The sequence below is a fragment of the Miscanthus floridulus genome, chromosome 10, assembly GCF_019320115.1.
Source record: "Miscanthus floridulus cultivar M001 chromosome 10, ASM1932011v1, whole genome shotgun sequence".
In the NCBI taxonomy this organism is placed as follows: domain Eukaryota; kingdom Viridiplantae; phylum Streptophyta; class Magnoliopsida; order Poales; family Poaceae; genus Miscanthus; species Miscanthus floridulus.
The window spans coordinates 140094650-140117116 of record NC_089589.1 but is presented as its reverse complement, the minus strand read 5'-3'; the positions used below and the strand labels follow the sequence as shown (position 1 = coordinate 140117116).

The 22467-nt window shown below is 48.1% G+C and overlaps 1 protein-coding gene and 1 long non-coding RNA gene across 6 annotated transcripts; both read left to right on the top strand.

Moving 5' to 3' along the window:
- Nucleotides 1–350: 350 nt before the first annotated feature.
- Nucleotides 351–5422, top strand: LOC136485870 (uncharacterized). Of its 4 annotated transcripts, none has more exons than XR_010766596.1 (9): nt 353–816; nt 975–1079; nt 1426–1526; nt 2317–3125; nt 3219–3576; nt 3663–3788; nt 3866–4191; nt 4272–4337; nt 4608–5422. It is a non-coding gene; the product is annotated as an uncharacterized lncRNA (long non-coding RNA). The 4 variants fall into 4 exon arrangements; XR_010766595.1 differs by having other exon boundaries at nt 358–816; nt 2965–3125; XR_010766594.1 differs by having other exon boundaries at nt 351–816; nt 1426–3125.
- A 5434-nt stretch (nt 5423–10856) lies between these two features.
- LOC136487367 (cell number regulator 13-like) lies at nt 10857–22231 on the top strand. 2 transcript variants are annotated; one of them, XM_066484533.1, is made up of 5 exons: nt 10857–11509; nt 11596–12369; nt 12915–12967; nt 13628–13680; nt 21591–22231. In XM_066484533.1, exons 2-5 carry the CDS (start codon nt 11953–11955, stop codon nt 21809–21811), a joined length of 744 nt encoding a protein of 247 aa, XP_066340630.1. In that variant the 5' UTR covers nt 10857–11509; nt 11596–11952; the 3' UTR covers nt 21812–22231. The 2 variants fall into 2 exon arrangements, with proteins under 2 accessions (XP_066340630.1, XP_066340629.1); XM_066484532.1 differs by having other exon boundaries at nt 13622–13680.
- Nucleotides 22232–22467: the final 236 nt, after the last annotated feature.

Here is a 22467-nt window from a genome sequence, read left to right as displayed (position 1 = left end):
TCGCGGTATATAGGCGCGGGAGCGGGAGCGGTGAGGACGAAGGTGGCGGGCCCTTTTTCTTTTTCTTTCTTGAAACACAGAAGCGTCTGGAGCATGATGGTGTCGTCGTGTACGTGCGGTAGGCGACATGCACTACCCCAGCTGCTTTTTCTCGCGTCGGTCCAGCCCTTTCCCCTCGGCCCCGCGTCCTCCGTCAGCAGCACTGAAGCATCCCTGACGTGGCAGTGAAACCATCTGGAGAGGTGTCTCTTGTCGGTGAGGCACCGTCACGGAGATGATCTGGTCCTTTTCGCAGGCAGCAAATGGACTTGCGCGCGATTCCCGGAGCCTTTCGCGCGCAGAATTTGGGTGGGCGCGCTGCTGCGAACTCGTCTGGCCCACCAAACAGAGAGAGACGCATGCAGCGAAACTATTTCGTCCCATGTCCGACGCCCGTGACCCTCAGCTTCACTCCCGCGACGGCGCGACCTTATCTTCTATTCTTCCCCCAAATCCTCTCTCTCCTCACGCAACCACAGGCGCCGCCAGTCTCCAGCGCCGCCGCCCAGCCACCCGCGCCGTGCGCCGCCGCCCAACCACGTGCCCCGTGCACCACTGCCCAACCACCTGCTCCATGTGCCGCCTAAGCCTCCAGCGACCGCCGCCGCCCTAGCGACCTGCGCCGCACGACATCGCTGCCCGGTGGCTAGCAACCCCGCCGCACTAAGCAACCAGCAATGCCGCCACCGCCGCCCCATCCACCACGCCGTCCACCTCGACCAGTAGCGCGACCACACGTCGTGGGCCTCAGGCAGCAGCTCCCTCCAACGCCACAAGGTGTTGTGTCGATTTTGATTTCGATTTCTTCCTCCTTCGATTTTTCCCTATTTAGATCGAAAATCAATTTTACATCTTGTAATTAAGTTGCTTCCGCCCTTGTTGATTGAGCTCTTATCTGACTTGATTTTGCCTCCCATTTCGTCTGCTCGCTTCAGGGCTTCTTTGTTCTTGCAGCAGCGGTAGCGGGAGCAACCTGGACTACCAACTCAGATCTGGCACCTCCATCTGGAAGAACTCTCCTGTCACTGTCGAACAGCAAGGTCAGACCATGCCTTGTCTCTCCTTCCCGGTTTCCTTTCTCCCTACACGAATTATTATCTAGCATATATGTTCTTCATTTGTGATAGCCTTGCTGTGGTGAATTAGCTGCTATTTGGTTGCTAGTTGTTGTGATCTGCTATATTTTGCGCAAATTTAGATATAACACAAATTTCAGTGACTAATTTTGCTTTTGCTGCTCTATTTTTGCATTGTGATTCACTAGTTATGGTGTACTAGCTGGATAGAAATTTGTTATTATGTCTTTTAGTTTTCTATTACTAGTTGTATATGAATTTTTATTTTGTTTGACTGAAGTAATTTGTGTTACGTCTGAATTGGTAACAGGTTCCTCACTTTGATCTGGTTGCCTGTTGCTGCTTTATTTGGTTCTGTCTGTGAGCTGGCCTCGAAGTCTTGGACAACTAATGTGACTCTGCTAGCTACTGGTTAGCTCCTATTTTCTTACTCAAGTTGGCAGATAAGATATGACAGATCGTGGGTGGATGTATAGTGGTTGGAAGCGTGGTAGGCTATCAAATGAATGGATTGACAAAACAAAAGAGTTTTTGGATCATGCCTTCTCAATCCCTGAATTAGTTGAGTCTGATACAATTAGATGCCCTTGTTCCATATGTCGGAATTTTTTCAGGCATAAAAGGCCTAGGATAGAGTTGCATTTGTGCCACAATGGGTTCAAGGAAAATTACCAAATTTGGACAGCACATGGTGAGAGGCGGAGAAATCAGAACCTTGAGAATGGTTCTGAGGTAGAACATGAGGGATTTGGTGAGACAGATCAGATGGATGCTATGTTAGTTGACTTAGCTGGTGAACATCCACCATTAGATGATGAAACACCAACCGGTTTTGCCGAGTCCTTCTATAGAATTGTTGTTAGTGTAGATGAGCAAGTACATGAGCAAACATTGCATTCTAGCCATAGGCGGTTTCTTCCTGTAGACCATCCCTTTCGGATTCAAGAAAATGCTTTTCGCAAGGGCAAGATAGTGCGAGAAGGGCCCCATAGGTACTTAACTGGAGAGGAGGTTAAGGCTCAGCTGTACAGACTAGTTGATGACAGAGACAAATATGGCAAAGAACACAACTGGACATATATAAGTGGCCTTTGGCAGCTTCCTTACTTCACTAAATTACTGCTTCGTCACAACATAGATGTGATGCATAATGAAAAAAATGTGGCTGAAGCTATTTGGAACACATGTTTTGATATTTCAGATAAGACTAAAGATAATGTGAAAGCTAGACAAGACATGGAACTACTTTGCAACCGAGTCGCACCACGAGATCGTTTGCCTGCAATTGACATCAATAATGATTGCATTGAAACTGAAGAACCATCACATGACATCTTTTTTTTCATGAGGATGGACTAGAGGGCATATTTGTAATCGATCTAGGTGACATTGAAATTGTTGCTTCAGCAGCAGATGAAATAACTTATCCAAAAGAATTGGAAGAGCTGGAGAAGCAAACTGATGCTCCACAGTAGGAAAAGATATTAGAAACTGATGAAGAAGGCGACGAAGATGATGCTGAATCCTATGACGAAGACTGCTATGAAGAGGAGGATTTCTAAAATCCTTCTTGTATTTCTAAAATTATTGTACTGATGTTTAAGCCTTAGTTCTATCATCATCTGGACTCACAGCTATGTATCTGCTTAAGTCTTAGTTCTATCCTAATATGGACTCACTGCTATGTATCTTATGTGTGCTGCTATGTATCTTATGTGTGCTGTTATGCATCTTATGTATGCGATCTCTTTTTCTGCTGCTTGTACTGTTGCATTTAAAAGTCTGCTGCTTATACTATTGCATTTAAAAGTCTGCTACTAACATTTTGTTTTAACATGTTATGTGGCAGGAGATGCAGTCCTTCAATCATCGTACGGATAGGCGACCGCGATCAAGTGTTTTCTCAAATGATGTCGAGAGTCAGCCCCCTGTAGCAAAGAGGATAAGGGGCCGCAATAAAATGCTTAAGCCTCGCAATGGTCAGATAGTCATAATACCTGAGGGTGACAAGTATGTACATGCTAATTTTTTCTCTTAGTGTGGACAGTTCTAGTATTAGAACTTGCTAATCCTTTTATGCAATACTTTGTTTTTGTGAGGCAGGCCATTCCGCTATGCTAATTACTCAATTGATGATAAAATGAAGAAATGCCCCATCCTTGGAGTGATTTTAAAGCAAGAATACCTCGTCCAGATGTTGTCAAGTACTACTATCGGGAAATCATAAAAAACCCAAAGTCTGATTCATTTACCTATGACAAATTACTGACTTTTGAAGAATACATTCAATGCAAGCCTGATTTGTTCACCGAAGAAGCTTGGGAGTCCATTTGTAAGTATTGGTGCTCTGCTGAATACTTGAAGAGAAGGAAGCTTGGGCAAGACTCTCAGAAAAAAAAACCCTGATGGCACTCAAAACTGGGGTGGTTCTAGGCCATTAGTTGAGACTCAACAATATCTGGTAATCTCCTTTCTCACAATCCACTTCTGAATAACTTTGAATTTTTCAAAAGCATTAACATTGGTCACTTCTTTTATGCCTTGAAGGAAGCAAAGCATGGATCTAGGAAGGGCACTCTAATAAATGCTTTTTCATGCATGAAATCCGACCTTAAGAATTGTGATGCCAATGGGAATGCTGGCCCGATTCCAGAACGGACAAAGAAACTTGTTGTATGTAGCATAACTTTCTATCTAGTTTCATGCTTTTCCATTTGTAGTTTGTGACTAATAATTGTTGTTATTTCTAGGATGACTATAATGAAGCATTGCAAGAAAAGTATCCAGAGAACTAGCAAGAGCAACCTTTTGATGGTCAAATTGCATATAATATTGGTCGTGGCTTGCCCCATGGTCGTCTTGCAATAGGAGATGGTGCTGTCAAGAAGGGTACAATAATTGATGCTGCTAAGGCAAGTGGGAGAAGGCCAGCAACCTCAAGGGGTTTCAAAATCTGATGGCAAGATATGAGGAGTCAGTTGCAACCATTGGTCGCTTAACTCAACAAAACGCTGCCTTGGCTCAACAAAATGCCACATTGACTCAAGATGTGAAGCGTAATGGTCGTGTACTTGAGGTACAATTTTATTTTGGCGCACTATATGTCTGTAGTTGAAGATAAAAAAACTAATCATGTTGGTAATTCTTCACTTGCAGCTCATTATTAACCAAGTACAGATAGAGATACCACCTGTCCTGCTTCAGGAAGAAGAAAATGATTTGGTAAGATTAAATGTTAAACTATTTTCACTCTATCCAACTGAATAATCATGTTTTTTTGTGATCTGTTCCTTTCATAGTGAAACGTTTGTAGCCTTTATTTGGTACATATAGGCATTCATATTCATGATCCATATTAAGTTATCACATTGTCATACTTTAAATATATGTTTTTTTGTGATCTGTATGTTCCTTTTATAGTTAATTATTTCTAGAATTTATATGGTCTACACATTCTCATGAATGGTCCTATTTATTTTGTTTTGGATATAGGGAGGAGCGACAGATAGATCCTCTCATGCTTCACCCAACCCGGACAACAGTGATGGCCATTGATTTGTGTAATGGCAGGAAGTATTTTGTGGAGCTGTAGTCTTTTGCTCATCGGACTACAGGTTATGGCAACAACCAGGGAGGGGCTATAGATGGATCCTCTCATGCTTCAGCCAACCTGAACAAGTGGGATGGCCTGATTTGTGTGATGGCAGGAAATATTTTGTGGGTCGTAGTCTTTTCTTCATCGGACTACAGGTTATGGCTGCTACTAGCAAGTTGGAAGGGCATGTGATGTGCACACAGGTATTTTGGTGGTCGCACAATAAATGTGGATTCTGCATTTTTGCTATTCAAGGCATGTGTGCTAGACTGCTAGTTGTGAAGTAGCAGCTACATATTGTCTATGCACCGTATGCATGCTTGTGCAGAAACAGCTACATATTGCCATCAAAGCTGCATTCTGGTACCAACAGATTGCTAGCTACCAGCAGATGGCCTCCTGAAGGGTCAAGGCATGTCATCTTGAAGCAATAGGTGCTAGATTGCGTATTAAAGGCATGTGTGTTTATGCAGCAACAAGTTGTGTTGGGAGGTAGATATTGCCTTCATAGGCGCCTATTAGGAAATTGCCATTTGAACCTATGGCTGTAAGGTACCTAACTAGGAACCGTACTTCAAATTGTGCTAGCTGTCAGGTACCTAAAAGGCTAACTAGCCAACAGTAACTATAATTTAGCTTTGGATTGAGTTGTATTTGTTATGATCAACTTGAATGATGTTTTAAGACCATCTGTAATATTTATATTACTTGAGTATGGATGAATGGTTGAATGACTTGCTATATAATATTGTTGCATTGAGTGGTTAAATCGGATGCTGTTAACAGTAATTTTAATGGCTCAAATTTTTGAATGCGCAAATTGGCAGGTAGATCAAATTTTTTTCCTGACGGGTTACTGTCTGACAGGGAAAGTTTGAATATATCCTGACGGTAAAGTAACCGACATGAAAAGTTGGAAGCATCCTGATGGTTTCGTACCCGACAAGAAATAGTTCCCGACGGGTGTCCGAAAACCGTCCGGCTAGGTCTTTACTGACGGTTTAAGCCGTCAGGGAATAGTTACTGACGGTTTTCCGTCAGGGAAGGTCCACTTTCTCTGTCAGTCTATCCCTGACGGCTCAACCCTGACGGGTACCCCCTGACGGTTTTCACCGTTTTCCATGACAGTTATGGCCGTCACGGAAAAAAATGGCTGGGGTAGTGTGCAGTGTCTGCACTCTGCAGAGGTTCGAGACGTGGTCGACCACGGCCTGGGCGGCTGGGCGAATGATGTATGCAGCGGCTGCCACTGTACAAAAATGCAGGGCCTGAGCGGTGCGGTGCGGCGCGGGCACCACGCTACTGACGTTACGTGCATCACAGAAGTGTAGGAAAATGCACGTACACGAGCGAATGATGTATGCAGCTTGTCGCTGGTTAGTGTGATGATTGTTTTGTAGCGAGACGTCACGCGCGACGTCGTTGACTCTTACTCGATGACATGGCACGTTTATAACTGTACTAGGTTACCAGATGCGAGCTTATCAGTCAGCCAACAGTGTTTTTCTCTCACAGCAAACCTGCATCAGCCGAACTTATCAGTCCAGAAACCAACCAGCAAACATGCCGATATTCGAGTGGAACTTGCATTTACATGATACTATTATCTTGTTCTAACAAACGACAGAATGGCATTCCCATCCTATGCAAATTAAGATTTTTTTGAATATTCAAGTCGGAACTTTATAGCTTAAGTCATACTAGCTATAGTCTAGTGACGCGACACGATTAGATTTTTTTTTGTTATATTATTAGTTGCTATAAGTTTTTATCCGCATATTAAGTTTAAAATCTTGTGTTTATTGCACTTTTATTTAAAATTATTCATTTGTATTTTCTTTAAATTAATGATATTATCAGGTCTAAGGTTCCACTCTGTTAATTACTAGAATGATGTTAAAATTACTGTCTAAATATCAATTTAACTTTAAATGAATAGTTAGTGACATTGTATATGAAACATTAAGGGAGCATTTTTTTCGTTTGTTGAAATATAGAAATCTATATTATTACTCATGCAAAACAACTACACTTGATCTACATCACGACGCAAACATTTATAATAAAATATGTTGGTAATTTAGATTATAGAAGAGAGAAATATGCGGACCTAATTTTTGTAATTTAAACGTTCCATAATAAAACATGTTGGTAATTTAGATGTAATTTGAGAGAATATTTTAGTTTATTCTTTTAATAATGACAGAAGTGAGTAGTTTAGATGCAAATCTAAGGGATTACTTTATATTACGGTTCATATTAGCAGAGATGGGTGGTTAGATGCATATTTACTGGGGTTTGTTTCGTGTTTTTTTTTCATAATGATAAATCTATTATCTATTATTATTAATGGTAATTATAGTATACCACATTGGTAGCAAGATATTTTTATTTATTTCAAGAATTCCTATAATTTGTCTTATTTTAGTGTATCTCACAAAAATCAGCGTGGAGGCTCCAATAAGATTTCTAATTAATAATAGTAAGAATAAGATACCAGGTATATTCTGTGCGTTGGTGTTTTTTTTTCACATATTTTTGCGTTGCGAATGCTCATTTTTTTCTCACTCAAAAACTAAACGTAATCATTTTCTTTCCTAAACATAACAAAATAATTATACACCACCGAAGATGCATATAAGGCGAATAAAATTGGAGACCGCGCAGGGGTTGTTCATGCACTGTTCGTTACTGTTTGTGGCACGACATAACAAACGAGACATCATCTTTTTGCAAAGAAGAAGATAGTAGTACACTCGAATCAGAGCATCATTGATCGTGAACTGAAAAGCTCTTAGCAAAACAAAGTTAAAAGGCTCACTAGGTATGTATATAATAATATAAGCAGACTTCTGTTTGTGCACGAAAGTAGCACGAATGAATGAATCTCAAAGTAGCGTTCCAAGTGCATCTAGATCCGTCCCACACAGACCTGAATTTCTCTGAACCTCCACCATGAAATATTTAAGTTCAGATAAACCTTCAATCTGCTGACGCTCCTTTACGTATGAGTTGACCCTGTTGTTATCAGGAGTGTCTAGAACGTAGTAGGAGCACATACACAGCGTCGAAATGCGTTGCAGGGGCCCTCAACCTCTGCAATACTGTATGTGCACTGCCGTCTCCTGCCTGCATACACATTCCATCATGGGCCCCCACTGGCCTACAATTGCATCTCTTTTTGCCAAGACTTGCTGCTGAATTCTGTGATCCATCTCTGAATGTAGGGAGGGCAAACGTTTGACGTTAGCTCATTTATTGGTTGGTTGCAATGGTTGCTGAATCACAGGGAGTTGTACAGCATTTTGCTGTTGCAGATTCAGTGTGGGCCCAGGAGGGTGATGAGTCAGCATGAACTAATCCTACTCACTGCATTTTGATAGTAGTACAAATGTACAATATAATAATATAGGAGATCATCGAAGGAGCTGGAAATGATAGAGACCACCCATCCCAACCATTCACATTTCAGTTTTTATATCAGCTTCAGAGAATGCCTATCTGAGACACAGCCGTAGCTGCTCTCATTCCAGTGGGCAGTGGGCTCTAGAGTACTCGCCTGTAACAAAGTGTGGCAAATTGCAGGCGATAGCGCAAAAATGATCTTGCTCATTTCTACGTCAAACATTGCGCAAAGGATGCTCCTGAACAAGCGCGTGTTCTCGAGAGAACGAACGTACATGACATGATTCTTTAAAGCCAAACTGCATTAAGTGGGGCCATGCATCCACTGATTAGGAACTTAGGAGAAGGTTAAAGGCACTAGCTGCTGCTGATGTGCTAATCAGAAAGGTACTAACGAAGCCCAGTTTTTACTCGTTGCTTCGTATACTCTTTTTTGAAACTTTACTTCAGGGCTTGTCACCTTTTTCTCCTTCATTTTTACAGTGTCAGACACCAGATCTGACATACAAGAGACTCTTCTAAAGATCTAGGGTGTGTTTGGTTGAGCTGTGGCTGTGGAAAAAAGCTGTTGTGGGCTGTGAGCTGTGGGAAAGCTGCTGTGGGCTGTGAGCTGTAGAAAAGCTGAAAGCTGTTTAATTAAACAAGTATAAAATATACCTTCTATCTTTATTTCTCTTGAAACAACTATGAAAGAGCTTTTTATTCCACCAATTTCGAAAAACAGAAAGCCAAAAGCCAAAAGCAGGGTCAAACCAGCTTTCAAAAATGTACTACAGAAAAGCAACTGCTTCTGAAAAAACAGCATCCAAAAACAGTCCCTTTGGTTAGGCTTTTGGCTTTTTGGGCCAAAAGTCAAAGCCAAAAGTCCAACCAAATAGACCCCTAATAATTAATGCCTTTTCCCATTATCTTTGTTTTTCTAAGAGCTACATGTTTTGGAATTGAAGCTAAGTACATATACAATATTAAAATGCAAGAAGCACTCAGTTAGAGAGCATGGATGGCCCTACTTAGGTTGAACCGTTGAAGGTAAGATCAGTGGCGGATCTAGAAACATGGTAATAGAGGAGTTAGGCATTAGGACATCTAGGGTTGCCGGTTGGCCTGAACCTTCTAGGCCAGAGTTTCCGTGGACTATTGAGGCAGAAAAATTAGTGCGTGTTGTGACGGTGTACTGTATTTCTCAAAAAATAGGTAAAGGAGACACATAAAAAACACATAATAAAAACAACAAGCTTATACAAAAGAGAAAAAGGGAAGATTTGTCACGTTTACTCATGGGCCGTGCGCGCTGGATGTGGACGGTGGGCTGTGTTTATGGGCCTCATGAGCTGACCATTCAATGGGCACACAAAATTTGCAGAAAAAGTCCATTTAACTTGCTTCAACTATTGCCTAAAATCGGATTTTTAGACTCCATTAAACCGTTTGATTTAGCTCTCTAAACGGTTTTGGAAACGATTTTAGGTGAGATGGCTCCACGTCAGACACGAGCGTGGTAAATCAGACCTTCGCAATAGTTTAGGACGTCAACTAGATTTTAAAAATTAATTTAGAAATATGTTTTCAAATATCCAAATATTTTTCAAGAATAAATATTTATTTAAAATACTATTTTTTGAGGAATACTGAAATCTAATTTATAACGGGACAGCTAGCACCCGGACGTCCGGCCCAAGGCCCGCGTCCGGATGCCCGCGTTCGCACAAAAAAAAACCGGCACGACCCCTCCTGCGCTTGGGTTTCACGTGTCCATGCGGGCCCCGCACCGCCCGGACGCCACCCACGCAGCCAGACCACGCGTGGGACCGCTCTCGTCCTCTCCGCTTCTCACGCGCATTGCAACATGTGCAACACCCGATCTACTTTTAAAACATTCAGATGCAACACTTGCAACGTACGTCTGAAGACAAATGAAACATTTGAAACACGCTTCTGAAACACTTCCAAAAACACATGAAAACAACTTGAAAACCGTTGCAAACATACGCAATATCCAGATAAAACATTTGCAGCATATGTGTGAAACGTATGCAACATCCAGATAAACACACTTGAAACAATACGTCCAAAATCATAGATGAAACACTGAGAACAGACCTTTTGTAACATACGTGTAAAACCATTGCAACATATGCAACATTCTAATATACATTTGCAACATTCATCTGAAACAATTACAAAATACCTCGGAAACATCTGAAACACTTGAAACATACGCTTGCAACATGCGTTTTCAGCACATCGCAGCATCTCCTTGCTGCTTGCGAAATTGAGGCTCGCCGGCCTGTGGAGTTCATCAGAGGCAGCTACGCCGTCGCCACCATCGACCAGATGGACTCCGCTCACTATGAGGCCAGCGGGGACCCCTTGCGTGGCCGCTGGTATCGTGGGCTCGACACGCAGTCCCTCGCAACCCCTATAACCGGCGCCACAGTCCCCACCACCATTGGATCTCTCGCGCGCAGTGGATCTAGTGAATCTGGTGGAAGGAGCTGCGAGGCGAAGACGCCACCCCGCCGGGGGGTGCTGCGTGCGCACGGCTGGAGGACCGCCGAGGCAATAAAACTTTGTTCCAATTTCTTTTCTTCTCTCAACTCTCACACCCTTCCGGCCCACTATTTATCGGCCTCGTGGGCTTACCAATCAATCCGTACAGATTAATCTGCTGGGCTCCTCTCTCTCTCTAAAAAAACGAGAAGAATAATCTGCTGGGCTCGTGTTGACCGTTCAAAGCTGCAGGTGCCAGCCGAACGGACCTCGCCGTCTCGCCGCCCGGTGAGCAGCCACCGTGCAAGCAGTTCCCTGGGTCTCGCCGCACTGAACTGATCCAGGACGTGCTAGCTCGCCAGTTAGGCAGCCGCGACTAGGTCCCGCGATGGGATCGGACCATTCCGGGAACCACGGAAAGGAGGTAGAGCGGAGGACCGGAGGTGTCCGGGCCGTGGCGCGCTGCTCTGACTCTGTGAGACTGTGACTAAGTTGTTCGTGGAAATGCTGGGAAGCGTGCCGTCTCTTCTCCGGTAATGGATCGGCGTCGGCGTCGGCACGGCACCTGGAGGGTTGAGCAGGACGTGTCAGCCAGCTGTCAGGCGTTGACTCCTCTTGCCGTCGCCGCGGAGCTCGTTCTCCACGGAAATCAAGAAAAGGGGACATTTTATGTCATGGCGTTCCGCTGTCTGTAGCGAACCCAACTATCTGATCCTGAAGATTTTGTGGGGTTTTCCGGCGGTGTTCGTCAGTTCAGCACAATCATCCGTTTGCGTGCAGGGCGAGCACAAGGTGTTCGTGGAAATGCCACGCAGCCTTGGTTCAGAAAGGACGGTTCACGCAGCAAGGATCAAAAGCTAAAAACCGTCCAACATGTAAGAGGATCAAAGACAAGGTCTCTCAGGTATCAAATGTCCGAATTGCATTGCATGTAAGATATTCAGGTAGTTGCACCATCATTGATGAGTCAAAACACACTTTCGAATGCAGTATCAATCAGCACTCCCACCACTGATCTATCCATGGTTTATATACTAGTTCCAAAAGGGTCACTGTAGTAGTATGGAAGTTGGAAATCTTGCCAATGTGGGACCCCTTGTCGACAACTTCTGCTGCGCGTATGACAACTGCTGCTTCTCTTTGTCTTTCACAGGACTAGTTCACCATTAGTCATTAGAAGATTGTTGTTACCATCTACCTTGCTTCCTCAGAGCTTGTTTCATCCACCTAGTTGGCCAGAGCTTGTTTGCAAAAGATTGCTCTTGTTCTATTTGGATGATAACTCTGTAGCAGCAGCAGTCCAATTTCATCACTTGTACCGCAGGCAACCAATAAAGCAGAGAGAAAATGGACATCGCGAAGCTTGCAGGGGTTGATGCTGTCAAGCTTGTCGTGATGATTGTGCAGGCAGCTCAGACTGTTCGCCATAACAAGAAGACCTGCCAGCAGCTAGTCCACCATGTGCAGATAATCAGTGACCTCCTGAAAAAGCTGCAGACTCCAGAGATGGTGGAACATCCAGAGACTAGGAACGGTCTTAACAATCTTGAAGAGATTCTTCGTGAGGCTTACATGCTTGTCACATCCTGCCAAAACAACAACTATGTATGCCACCTCTTCACAGGGAAGAAGCATGCAGATCAGTTCCGTATTCTGCAGAATAGGATGAACTCGTGTCTCCAAGTTTTCCCACTCATCAGCCACATCGACACCACAGACCGCTTGGACAAAATTCTTGAAATCATACGGCCTCCATGCTCACAGGTATGGTAATTGGTAAGATAAAAAGAAATTTGTTATAATTGCATCAATCATAAGTAGTTAGAAATAGTCTGGTTAATTTGCTCCATGAAGGTCTTGTGTTGAAATTAAATATGGAGCACCTCTAAATTGGTATTGGTTAATAAGAAATAAGAATTGTAAACTGGTCGTGTGCAAGCTTGGCGACAATGAAAGCTTCTTTAAGCAGTTTTTTCTCCAAAAATATGCTTGAGACATTGTTGAAACTTGAATCTTGTGAACCTAATTGGCTCTGTGATTCCTGTTCACCCAAAAAAAACTGATGGTCTTTGTTATTTCTAGATAATAGTGAATATGAGAAACAAAGTGCACTTGGGGGAATACAAATTTGTATAAATATGGCATGACCACATTTACATGGTAATTTTTTCTCATATTTGTAGACTTCCTATGAAGCATCATGCAGTAGTATAGTAGGATTCAAATTATCCATGTCACAAATTAATTTATTTTGAGAAACATCCTCTTTCCAGATTCTTGGTGCTCAGACACCTATTTTATTATTTCAGGTTGTAAGAGATGTGCCAAGACTGCTTGCAGGTTGCTCGTCTTGTGACACCAGGTTAGAATGTGCAATTATTTAAGTGTGCTCATACTTTTTTGGCTAGCTCGAATGTGACCTGAGCCTGATGTCAGGTAAAAAGAGAGAGATTTGAGTCTCATTTCAATTTTTAGACAATGATGTCAATCTATGTGTATATGCTAAAAATACATAATGGATAAGTTCCATAAATGTTAACAACATATTTCCCTGCCTAATTTTTGTTGCACATTCTGGAGACTTCACTAAATAACCCCATTAGTTGGCTTGACATTTGGGCTCCCTTGTGCTTTCATCATTCATAGTTCAATAACTAACATTTAGTAAGCTGTGGTTTTGCTATTAGTTTGCATCTGGGATTTCTTGTATTGGCATTTTTCTCAATGAGATGTGGGATTCCTTGAATTGGCCGCAGTTATGGTACTTTGCATCCTCAATGATATTGAGAGTCTTGAGATTCTTTAGTTATTTGGTTATGTTCTTGCACACTACCAGAAGAATCAAGTCTGTCTACATGGTTTTGTTAAGCGGTTTTCTACTTTAGAGAGAGAGTTTCGTGAAAGTCCTGTACGCAATCTAGAATTTTGAACCTTTTTTATACTGATATGTAAGATTCAAGGATAACATTTTTTCTTCTACCTTAGATAGCATGATAGAATTTACTCACCTTGTTAGTTGCAGGACTGAAGTGTATGGTGAAGTTAAAAGGTGCTCCCTCCAATTGAATTGCGCAGGTATGGCCCATTAAATAGAGAAATGGTTCATGAGAGCTAAATAGTTTTTTTGACAAAGTCTTCAGAGCTCCCTTGAGAGTTGAGTTGAGACCGATCTAAATCTTTGGTTCATGAGAGCTAAATAGTTTTTTGAGGTCAACGACGGGGAGGATCAAAATGATCCTCACCTGAATTGCATTCCACAGATGCCAGCGTGGCCGGTTGGTGGAAGGGGTCAAGCCCCTAAGTACAAATATGATTACAGGAATTTGCTAAAGAAGTGGAGGAGATTACATATCAAATGAATTACTCCATCTAGCAGCAAGGGAAGCATTCCGTCTAGGGATCCGGCATGCCCATGAACGAGCGGATTCTTTGCACGCTGCAACCAGGTGATCGGCATTTGGCTGTAGTCCTCTGAAAACCACCTCGTTCCTGTGTTTCCAAATTTCCCAGCAGCATAGGAGGATGACGGCATGAGCAACATCTTCATGGATTCTGGGCGGGGTTTGGGTTTGCCAGAGCTCCGTGACTGGAGCAATTCCCTCCGGATTCCAACCAACTCTGTGCCAGAAGTCACGAACAAAGTTGTAGGCTGAGAAGATGTGATCGGCTGATTCATCTGCGTCCCCACAAATCTCACAAACCGCGTTCTGGAGGATGTTCTTGAGCACCAAGGCTGTTCTGCAGTTGATTCTGTTCTTGGTTAGTAGCCATCCGAAGAACTTAACCCTTGGCGGAGCAAAGTTGCGCCAGACAAATTTGAAGGAGGGGCATGGCTGTTCTTCTCTCGTTGATGCCCGGTAGATGACGCCGAACATCAGTTTGCCATTTCCATCTTGGTAGAAGCTTGTGTGTTGGTCCACTCGAGGCTGACATCATCTAGGAGTGAGTTGAGTTGTTGCAGCTCGTCTGCAGCCTGGGCAGTGAGGCGTTGCTAGAGGAGGTTGTGAACCCCGGCGCCCAGGATGTCGCTCACTGTTGTCAGCCGACCGATGAAGTGGCTGAATAATGCAGGCATCTTCTGGGCAAGCGGACCATCCAGGAGCCAAGTGTCGTGCTAGAAGGCGGTGTCTCTGCCGTTCCCCACTGACACGGTCGTGATTCGCTGATATGCTGGCAGTAGGTCTCTCAGCGCGGCCCAGTGTGTCCCAGCTAGTTCACTGCCGAGGTCTGAGAGGCTGATTTGGTCGCGCACCCAATGCGCCCAGGCTGACCCTTGCGGTGTTAGTCGCTGAATTCTCACTCTTGGTAGTAGCAGAATTCTTACTCTCATCGAGAGAGGATGACACTAGGAGTTGAGACAATTTTCTGGTTTATTTCTCAATGTCATGCCAACCTGAGGGGTTGGGGGTACATATTTATATGCTGCTAGCCAGCCAAGCATATGCCAAGATGCTAGTCGAAGATGCTAGTCTAAGATACTGTCCTAAATGCTAAGATGTTGTCCTCTAGTCTAAGATGCTGTCCTAAAAACAGACTAAGCAGCCACAAGGACCATGTGACCAGCACAGCCCCACAGAGATCAGCCCACACATGAGACTTATCCCATCATTCTCCCCCTAAGTCTTGTGCGTCGTCCTGTGGGAAAGTTGAACCATCCCGGTCCTGGAGCAGAGCTTAAGGAACTTGATCCTCCCAAGGGGCTTGGTGAGCAGGTCCGCAAGCTGGTCCTTGGTGTTGATGTAGCTCGCCTTGATGCTTCCTTCCTCCAAACAGCCTCGGATGAAGTGGTACCTCACCCGGATGTGCTTGCTGCGTTCATGGAACACGGGGTTCTTTGCCAGGGCCAGAGCGGACTTGCTGTCCACCCTGAGCTCCACCGCTCTAGTGTCTCTACCGAGGAGATCATCGAGCAGTCGAGCGAGCCAGGGTGCCTGAGTCGAAGCGGTGGAGGCCGCTATGTACTCGGCCTCGCAGCTGGACAGGGCCACCACCTGCTGCTTGACCGACTGCCAGCTAACGAGGCACTTGCCGAGGAAGAAGAGGATCCTGCTCATGCTCTTGCTGGTGTCGATGTCGCCGGCGTGGTCGCTGTCGCTGTACCCGATGAAGTGTGCCGCCCTAGGGCACCTAGGGTAGTAGAGGCCATGATCGAGAGTCCCCACAACGTAGCGGATGATCCTCTTCACAGCCTGCTGATGCTCCGTCGTCAGTCGCTGCATGAACCGACTAACGTAGCCGACGGAGAATGCCAAGTCCGGTCGTGTGTGGGTGAGGTAGCGAAGGCTCCCCACAAGACGTCGGTACTGCGTAGCGTCCACCTCTTCCGTCGTGCTGTCGCGGCTCAGCTTCAGCCTCTCCTCCATCGGAGTGAGAGCTGGGTTGCAGTCGGTGAGCCCAGCTAGCTCAACGACGCGCTTAGCGTAGGCGGTCTGTCGAAGCGTGATCCCGGAGTCATCCTGGTGCACCTTGATTTCCAGGTAGAAGGAGAGAGGCCCCAGGTCATTCATCTGGAAGGTGGCCTTCATCTCTTCCTTGAATGCCGCCACCTCCGCATCCTTGGTGCCGGTGATCACCAAGTCGTCGACGTAGACACCCACCAGCAGAGCATTTCCTCCACTGCCCCGTCGGTAGATGGCGGCCTCGTGCGGGCTTTGCTCGAAGCCCATCCCCTTTAGCGTGGAATCCAACTTGACATTCCACGCCCTCGGTGCCTGCCGCAAGCCATAGAGGGCCTTGCGCAGGCGGAGCACCTTGCCTTCCTTGCCGAGGATCGCAAATCCCGGCGGCTGGTGCACGTAGACCTCCTCCTTCAAGTCGCCGTTAAGGAACGCCGACTTGACGTCCATGTGATGAACACGCCAGCCCTCTTGGGCAGCAAGCGTAAGGAGGAGTCGCACGGACTCCATCCGTGCCACGGGAGCAAAAACGTCGTCGAAGTCGACCCCCTCCTGCTGCACGAAACCTCGTGCCACCAAGCGAGCCTTGTGCTTGACGATAGCGCCGGCTTCATCCCTCTTCAGCTTGTACACCCACTTAAGGGTGATTGCGCGGTGACCACGAGGAAGGTCAGCAAGCTCCCAGGTGCGGTTCTTCTCGACCGCATCCATCTCCAACTGCATCGCGGCGCGCCATGCCGCGTGTCTCTCGGTCTCTACAAACGACCGAGGCTCGCCATCGTCACACGCAAGGTGCAATTGCGCCTCCAGGTCGTGAGGCACCGATCCCGGCACCGGCTGGTCGCTGAGAAGGTTCTCCATCGTACGGTACCGCAACGGCTCGCCGTCGTGGTACATGTCGATGCGCTCCTCGTCGTGAGAGAGCGGAGTAGTGAGCTCAACCGAGCTGTGCTCGACACGAGCTGGTGTTGGAGTAGACGTGCCCGGAGAGGTGCCTGTCGGTGCTGGAGTGCGTGGCGGTGCCGGCTGTGGTGGAGCCGGCGAAGGACTCATCGCAGCCGAGGTCCTGGCTAGAGAGCGTGGTGCTGTCGGAGTAGCAGGCGGCGGGTCGGTGGAGGCTCGGGGACTGGGGTAGACGTGCTCGCCGAAGAAGAGCTGCCTACTCCTCCAGTTCCCTCGAAGTGGACATACTCGACAGTGAAGTCGTCGTACGTCGAAGCCGAGCCGTCGTCCACCGCCTTGTCCCACGCCCATCCTCGCTCTTCGTCGAACACAACGTCGCGCGCCGTGCGCACACGCTGTGTCTTCGGGTCGAGGATGCGGTAGGCCTTCGAGCCCTCCGCGTAGCCGATGAACACTCCCGGAGTGCTCCTGTCATCGAGCTTGCTGATATGGCCAAGCTTCTTGGCAAACGCGAGGTAGCCGAAGACCCGCAAATGGGAGACCGTCGGCTTGCGCCCATGTCAAGCCTCGTACGACGTCCTACCGTCGAGCGCTTTGGTAGGCGGGCGGTTGAGGATGTAGATGGCCGCCACCACCGCCTCTCCCTAAAAGACAGTCGGCATCCCCCTCTGCTTGAGAAGGGCCCGAGCCATCCCCACAACTGTCTAGTTGCGCCGCTCGACGACACTGTTCTACTGCGGGCTGTACGGCGTGGAGTAGTGGCGCTGAATGCCCTCATCAGCGCAGTACGACGTGAATTCAGCCGCCGTGAATTCGCCGCCGTTGTCGGTGTGCAGCACGCGCAGCTTACGGCCGCACTCCGCCTCCGCAGCAGCCTGTGAGCGCCTGATGGCGTCCGCAGCCTCTCCCTTGCTGCCGAGGACCATCACCCACATGTAGCGGGAGAGGTCGTCGACGAGCAGTAGGAAGTAGCGTCGTCCTCCCGGTGTGGATGGTGTCACCAGGCCACACAAGTCCCCGTGCACAAGCTCGAGCCTCTCCTTGGCTCGAAAGCTCGCCCGCTGGGGAAAGGGGAGTCGCCTCTGCTTCGTCAACACGCAGACGTCGCAGAGCTGCTCCACATGGTCGAGGCACGGTAGGCTTCGCACCATCTCCGTGGCACAGAGCCGCTTCAGGGCCTCGAAGTGAAGGTGCCCGAAGCGCTCGTGCCACTGCCACGCCTCGTCATCCCGACGAGCAGCGAGACAGAGGGGTTGTGCCACCTGCACGTTAAGGACGTAGAGTCGATTTGCGCTTCTGGATACCTTGGCGAGAAGGCGGCGACGGCGATCCCAAATCCTCATGACTCCATCCTCAACCACCACGCGCGAACCGTTCTCATCCAGCTGTCCCAAGCTGATGATGGAGTTCCTCAACGTGGGGATGTAGTAGACTCCGGTGAGCAGCCTGTGCTCACCAGACACGACGGTGAAGATGACGGAGCCGACGCCCTTGATCTCCACGCCGGAGGCATCCCCAAACATGACGGAGCCTCGGACGCTAGAGTCAAGCTCGGTGAAGAACTCCCGTCGACCGGTCATATGATGGGTGGCGCCGGTGTCGAGGCACCACCCGTCAGTCTTGTCATTGTCGGAGCCGTCGCCGAGGAGGACGTGTGCTTTTGGCTCGTCAAGGTGGAGGAGAGCCGCTGCGGCCGGTGCCACTGGAGGTAGCTCGATGCTTGCATGTGCCATGAACAGAGCCGGCTCCTCCTCCTCCGCCTGTGCGACGTGGGCCTGGCCGCGTCGTGGCTGTCGACAGTCCTTGGCCCAATGGCCAAGCTGGCCGCAGTTGCGGCAGGCATCATCTCGTGCCGGCGCCGCCGCCCTAGGCGCCTCCACGGGCATCACCCTCGGCACGTCCTCGCGCCCTGGCCTGGGCGTCTCTGCGCGGCTTGCCACGCTTGCGGCCGCCTGTAGCGGAAGAAGGCTCCCCCTTCTTCCGATCACCTTGGCTGGCAAGCCACGACTCCCGAGTGAGAAGGAGCTTCCCGCCACTGGTGATGGGCCTCGAGAGGGACTGTGGCTCATCGCTGTCGACGACCTTGAGGCGACCTATCGCCTCCTCGATCGACATCGTGGAGAGATTCAACAGAGACTCGATCGAGCGAGCCATCTGCTTGTACTTCTCGGATACGCAGCGAAAGAGCTTTTCGACAGCTCTCTCCTCGCCGTAGGTGTCATCGCCGAACTGCACCATCTTCTGCAACAGAGTGTTGAGACGGAGAGCGAAGTCATCAACGTCCTCACCTAGCTTGAAGGCCAGGTTCTCCCACTCCTTGCGAAGTGCCTGTAGTGTGGACTTGCGGGCGCGGTCGCTGCCAATGCGTGCCGCAGCGATGGCGTCCCAAGCCTCCTTGGCAGTCCGCTTGTTGGTAAGCGAGAACTGCATCTCGGGCGGGACTGCAGCGATTAGGGCATCCAGCGCCCGTTGATCTAGGTTATAGTCGACGTCGTCGTACCGGACTGCCTCCCACATGTGCCGCACCTGGAGCTTTACCCTCATCACCGTAGCCCACTCGACGTAGTTGGTCTTGGTGAGGGTAGGCCACCTACCGTCGGGGCCGACATCCCTGACGACAGCCTGGAGCACGTGGTAACCACGGTACCGATCCGGGGAGAGAGAGCCACGCTGCCTGTGAAGGCCGCGTTCTCTATCGACCCGTCCGCCACCGTCGCTGTGCGCGCCTCCTCCAGGAGCGCCACCGGCGCGTCCGCGCCTGTCGGGGCTGTCGCCGCGCTCGTCCTGTCTCCCTCCCCAGCAACTCGAGGTCCGCGTCGGCGCTGTCGTCAGCAGAAACGGAGCTGCTGATGCTGCCACGTAGGGCCTCGACCTCTGCTGCCGCCGCACGCGCTGCATCCGCCGCCGCTGCTTCCGCCTCCGCTCTGGCTGCTGCCAGCTCCGCCGCTGCCAGCCTCGACGCCCTTGCCGCCGTAGCAGCAGTCTCTGCCGCCGCTCGTTCGCGTTCCTCTGCCGTGGCAAGTTCGGCCTCCTACCGACGCCGCGTGCTCGAGGCGACCGAGCGCTGAGACTGCCCTGTGGACATGACGCGCTACCGGGGGGCTGCTGCGTGGGGAGAGGGCTGCTTCTGATGAGCTGCTGCTCGTCTGCGCAGAGGGAGAGGAGTGAGCAGGAGCGACCGGAGTTGCCGCTGCTCCTAGCTGGGACTGTTGTGCGGCTGGGAAATGAGATGAGCAGGAGATCAGGCTACATAATAGTACGGCTCTGATACCAGTTGTTAGTCGCTGAATTCTCACTTTTGGTAGTAGCAAAATTCTTACTCTCATCGAGAGAGGATGACACTAGGAGTTGGGATAATTTTTTGGTTTATTTTTTCAATGCCATGCCAACCTGAGGGGTTGGGGGTACATATTTATAGGCTGCTAGCCAGCCAAGCATATGCCAAGATGCTAGTCTAAGATGATGTCCTAGATGCTAAGATGCTGTCCTCTAAGATGCTATCTTCTAATCTAAGATGTTGTCCTAAAAACAGACCATGCAGCCACAAGGACCATGTGACCAGCACAGTCCCACAAAGACCAGACCACACATAAGACTTATCCCATCATGCGGATGATGAAGGCGATGAACAAGTTTCAGAAGCAGGCAGGCATTCTGAGTGTCCAGCCGCCTGATGCCGAGACCGCCATCCTCCTTTGCTCGGCACACCCTCTCCCAGGCCACCAAACATCTAGCTCCCGAGGCGTTCTCCGACCCTGTCCATAGGAAAGCCCTGCGACGCACATCAATGGCAGCGATGACACCAGGTGGTAACAGCATCGCGTCCATGGCATAGGTTGGGACACCAGAGAGCACTGCGTTAATAAGAACGATGCGGCCCGCTGTGGACAGCAGCAGCGCCTGCCAGCTTGCCAGGTACTTGTCCACTTTAGCAATGAGGGGGGCGAAGGCAGATAGTTGAAGCTTGACGTTTGACAGTGGAAGTCCCAAGTAGGTCTGAGGGAGAGAGCTAAATAGTATTTCTCAAGTTTTTTTTTCCTGAATGGGCAGCGATAGCAGGTCAGTCTGCTGGGCTCGTCCTGACCGTTCATAGCGGCCAGCCGGCCGGAACTCGCAGTCTCGCCGCCCGCCAGGCAGCCACCGTGCAAGCAGTTGTCTGGGTCTCATCATAAATGGAATTTCACACACGGAATCGGTGAGAGCTCCGTGCAACATGTAAGAGGCTCAAAGACAAGGTCTCTCAAGTGTCAAACATTCACATTGCATTAGTTAGTTGCAGGTGAGGAGAAATTCAGGCAGTAGAAATTGTTATAACTTTGGAATTCAGTATCACACCCATCCCATGTCCTTTCTTCTTCCCTACCGGCCAGCTGGCGGCTGGCCTCCCTGGTCGACCGGTCATCCCTGTACCTGCCTGCCTTCCAAGAAAAAGCAAACGCTGGGGGTGGCCTTGTAGCAGCTGCCAGAGCAGTGGAAGCGGTCCGGCGCCGTGACCCAGCCGCTGTCAGTGGCAGAGCTACCATCCTCCATCATATGTCGGCACCGGCAGCTCTCGCTGCAGAACGCCCTGTCGCCTCTGTTACATAACCGTACACGATCATCAGAAACCAGATTTTTCCCGCCATACTACTACACGACATCATAACTGAAACTTGTATGGCGAACTGAACTGACCTGTACATGTAGATGTCCATGCCCTCGGTGAGCTCCCTCTGGCAGAGGAAGCAACGCTGCAGGAACGAGCAGCTCGGGATACTCTGAACCAACATGGGAGCAAGATACAGCTTTGGACTCATGTACGCTCGTCTTATCACTGGAGACGGTGTTCTGCTTGCTGGTACTTCTGTGCGTCGCAGCAGCTGTTGCTTCTGCTGCGCGGTCGTCGTCCTTGCCTCAAGGACGCCTAACCTGGCCATGGATGCCGTGTGTTGTGCAGCTACAAAATTGTTGCTGTGATTATTAGCACTCAGGCTATGGATTCTTCTCGAGGCCAAATTAAGGTTGCCTTCAACTTCATCTTTGTGAGAGCTCCATTCCTCAACAAAACTACTATTCAAGATTTCAAGTTTCCCAAATGTTCAGTTCATTGGCCCTCTTGTAAATTCTAAGTTGTTTATGATCCTATAGTTTCTCTTGCGGATTCAGTTGCCTTATTATGCCATGTGCTATGGAGCCACTAATGCCTCAAGTAGACACTAATCCATTTTGTATGTCGACGTGAAGAGCGTGAAGAAACAGGTATACATGATCCGATGGAAGAGTTCGTTGTATCTCTTCTTAGATGCAGATTTCTATAATAGGTGGATCTAAATAATTATAACTTTGAGTCCAGAACAATATCAATCATATTTTTATTGGCTGTTCTGTTAAATCTAGACCATTAAATGATCATTAACATCAACGGTGTATATTATTTCTCTCAATTAACCTTGTAATTTCTTGGTTCTTTAGACGAATATGGTAACTCCTTTTAACACTGTTGTATATTAATATAAAATATCTAGCACTAGTATGTGTATTTGATATGTGAGATGATATTTGTTTGATGTTTAATTTGTTGACA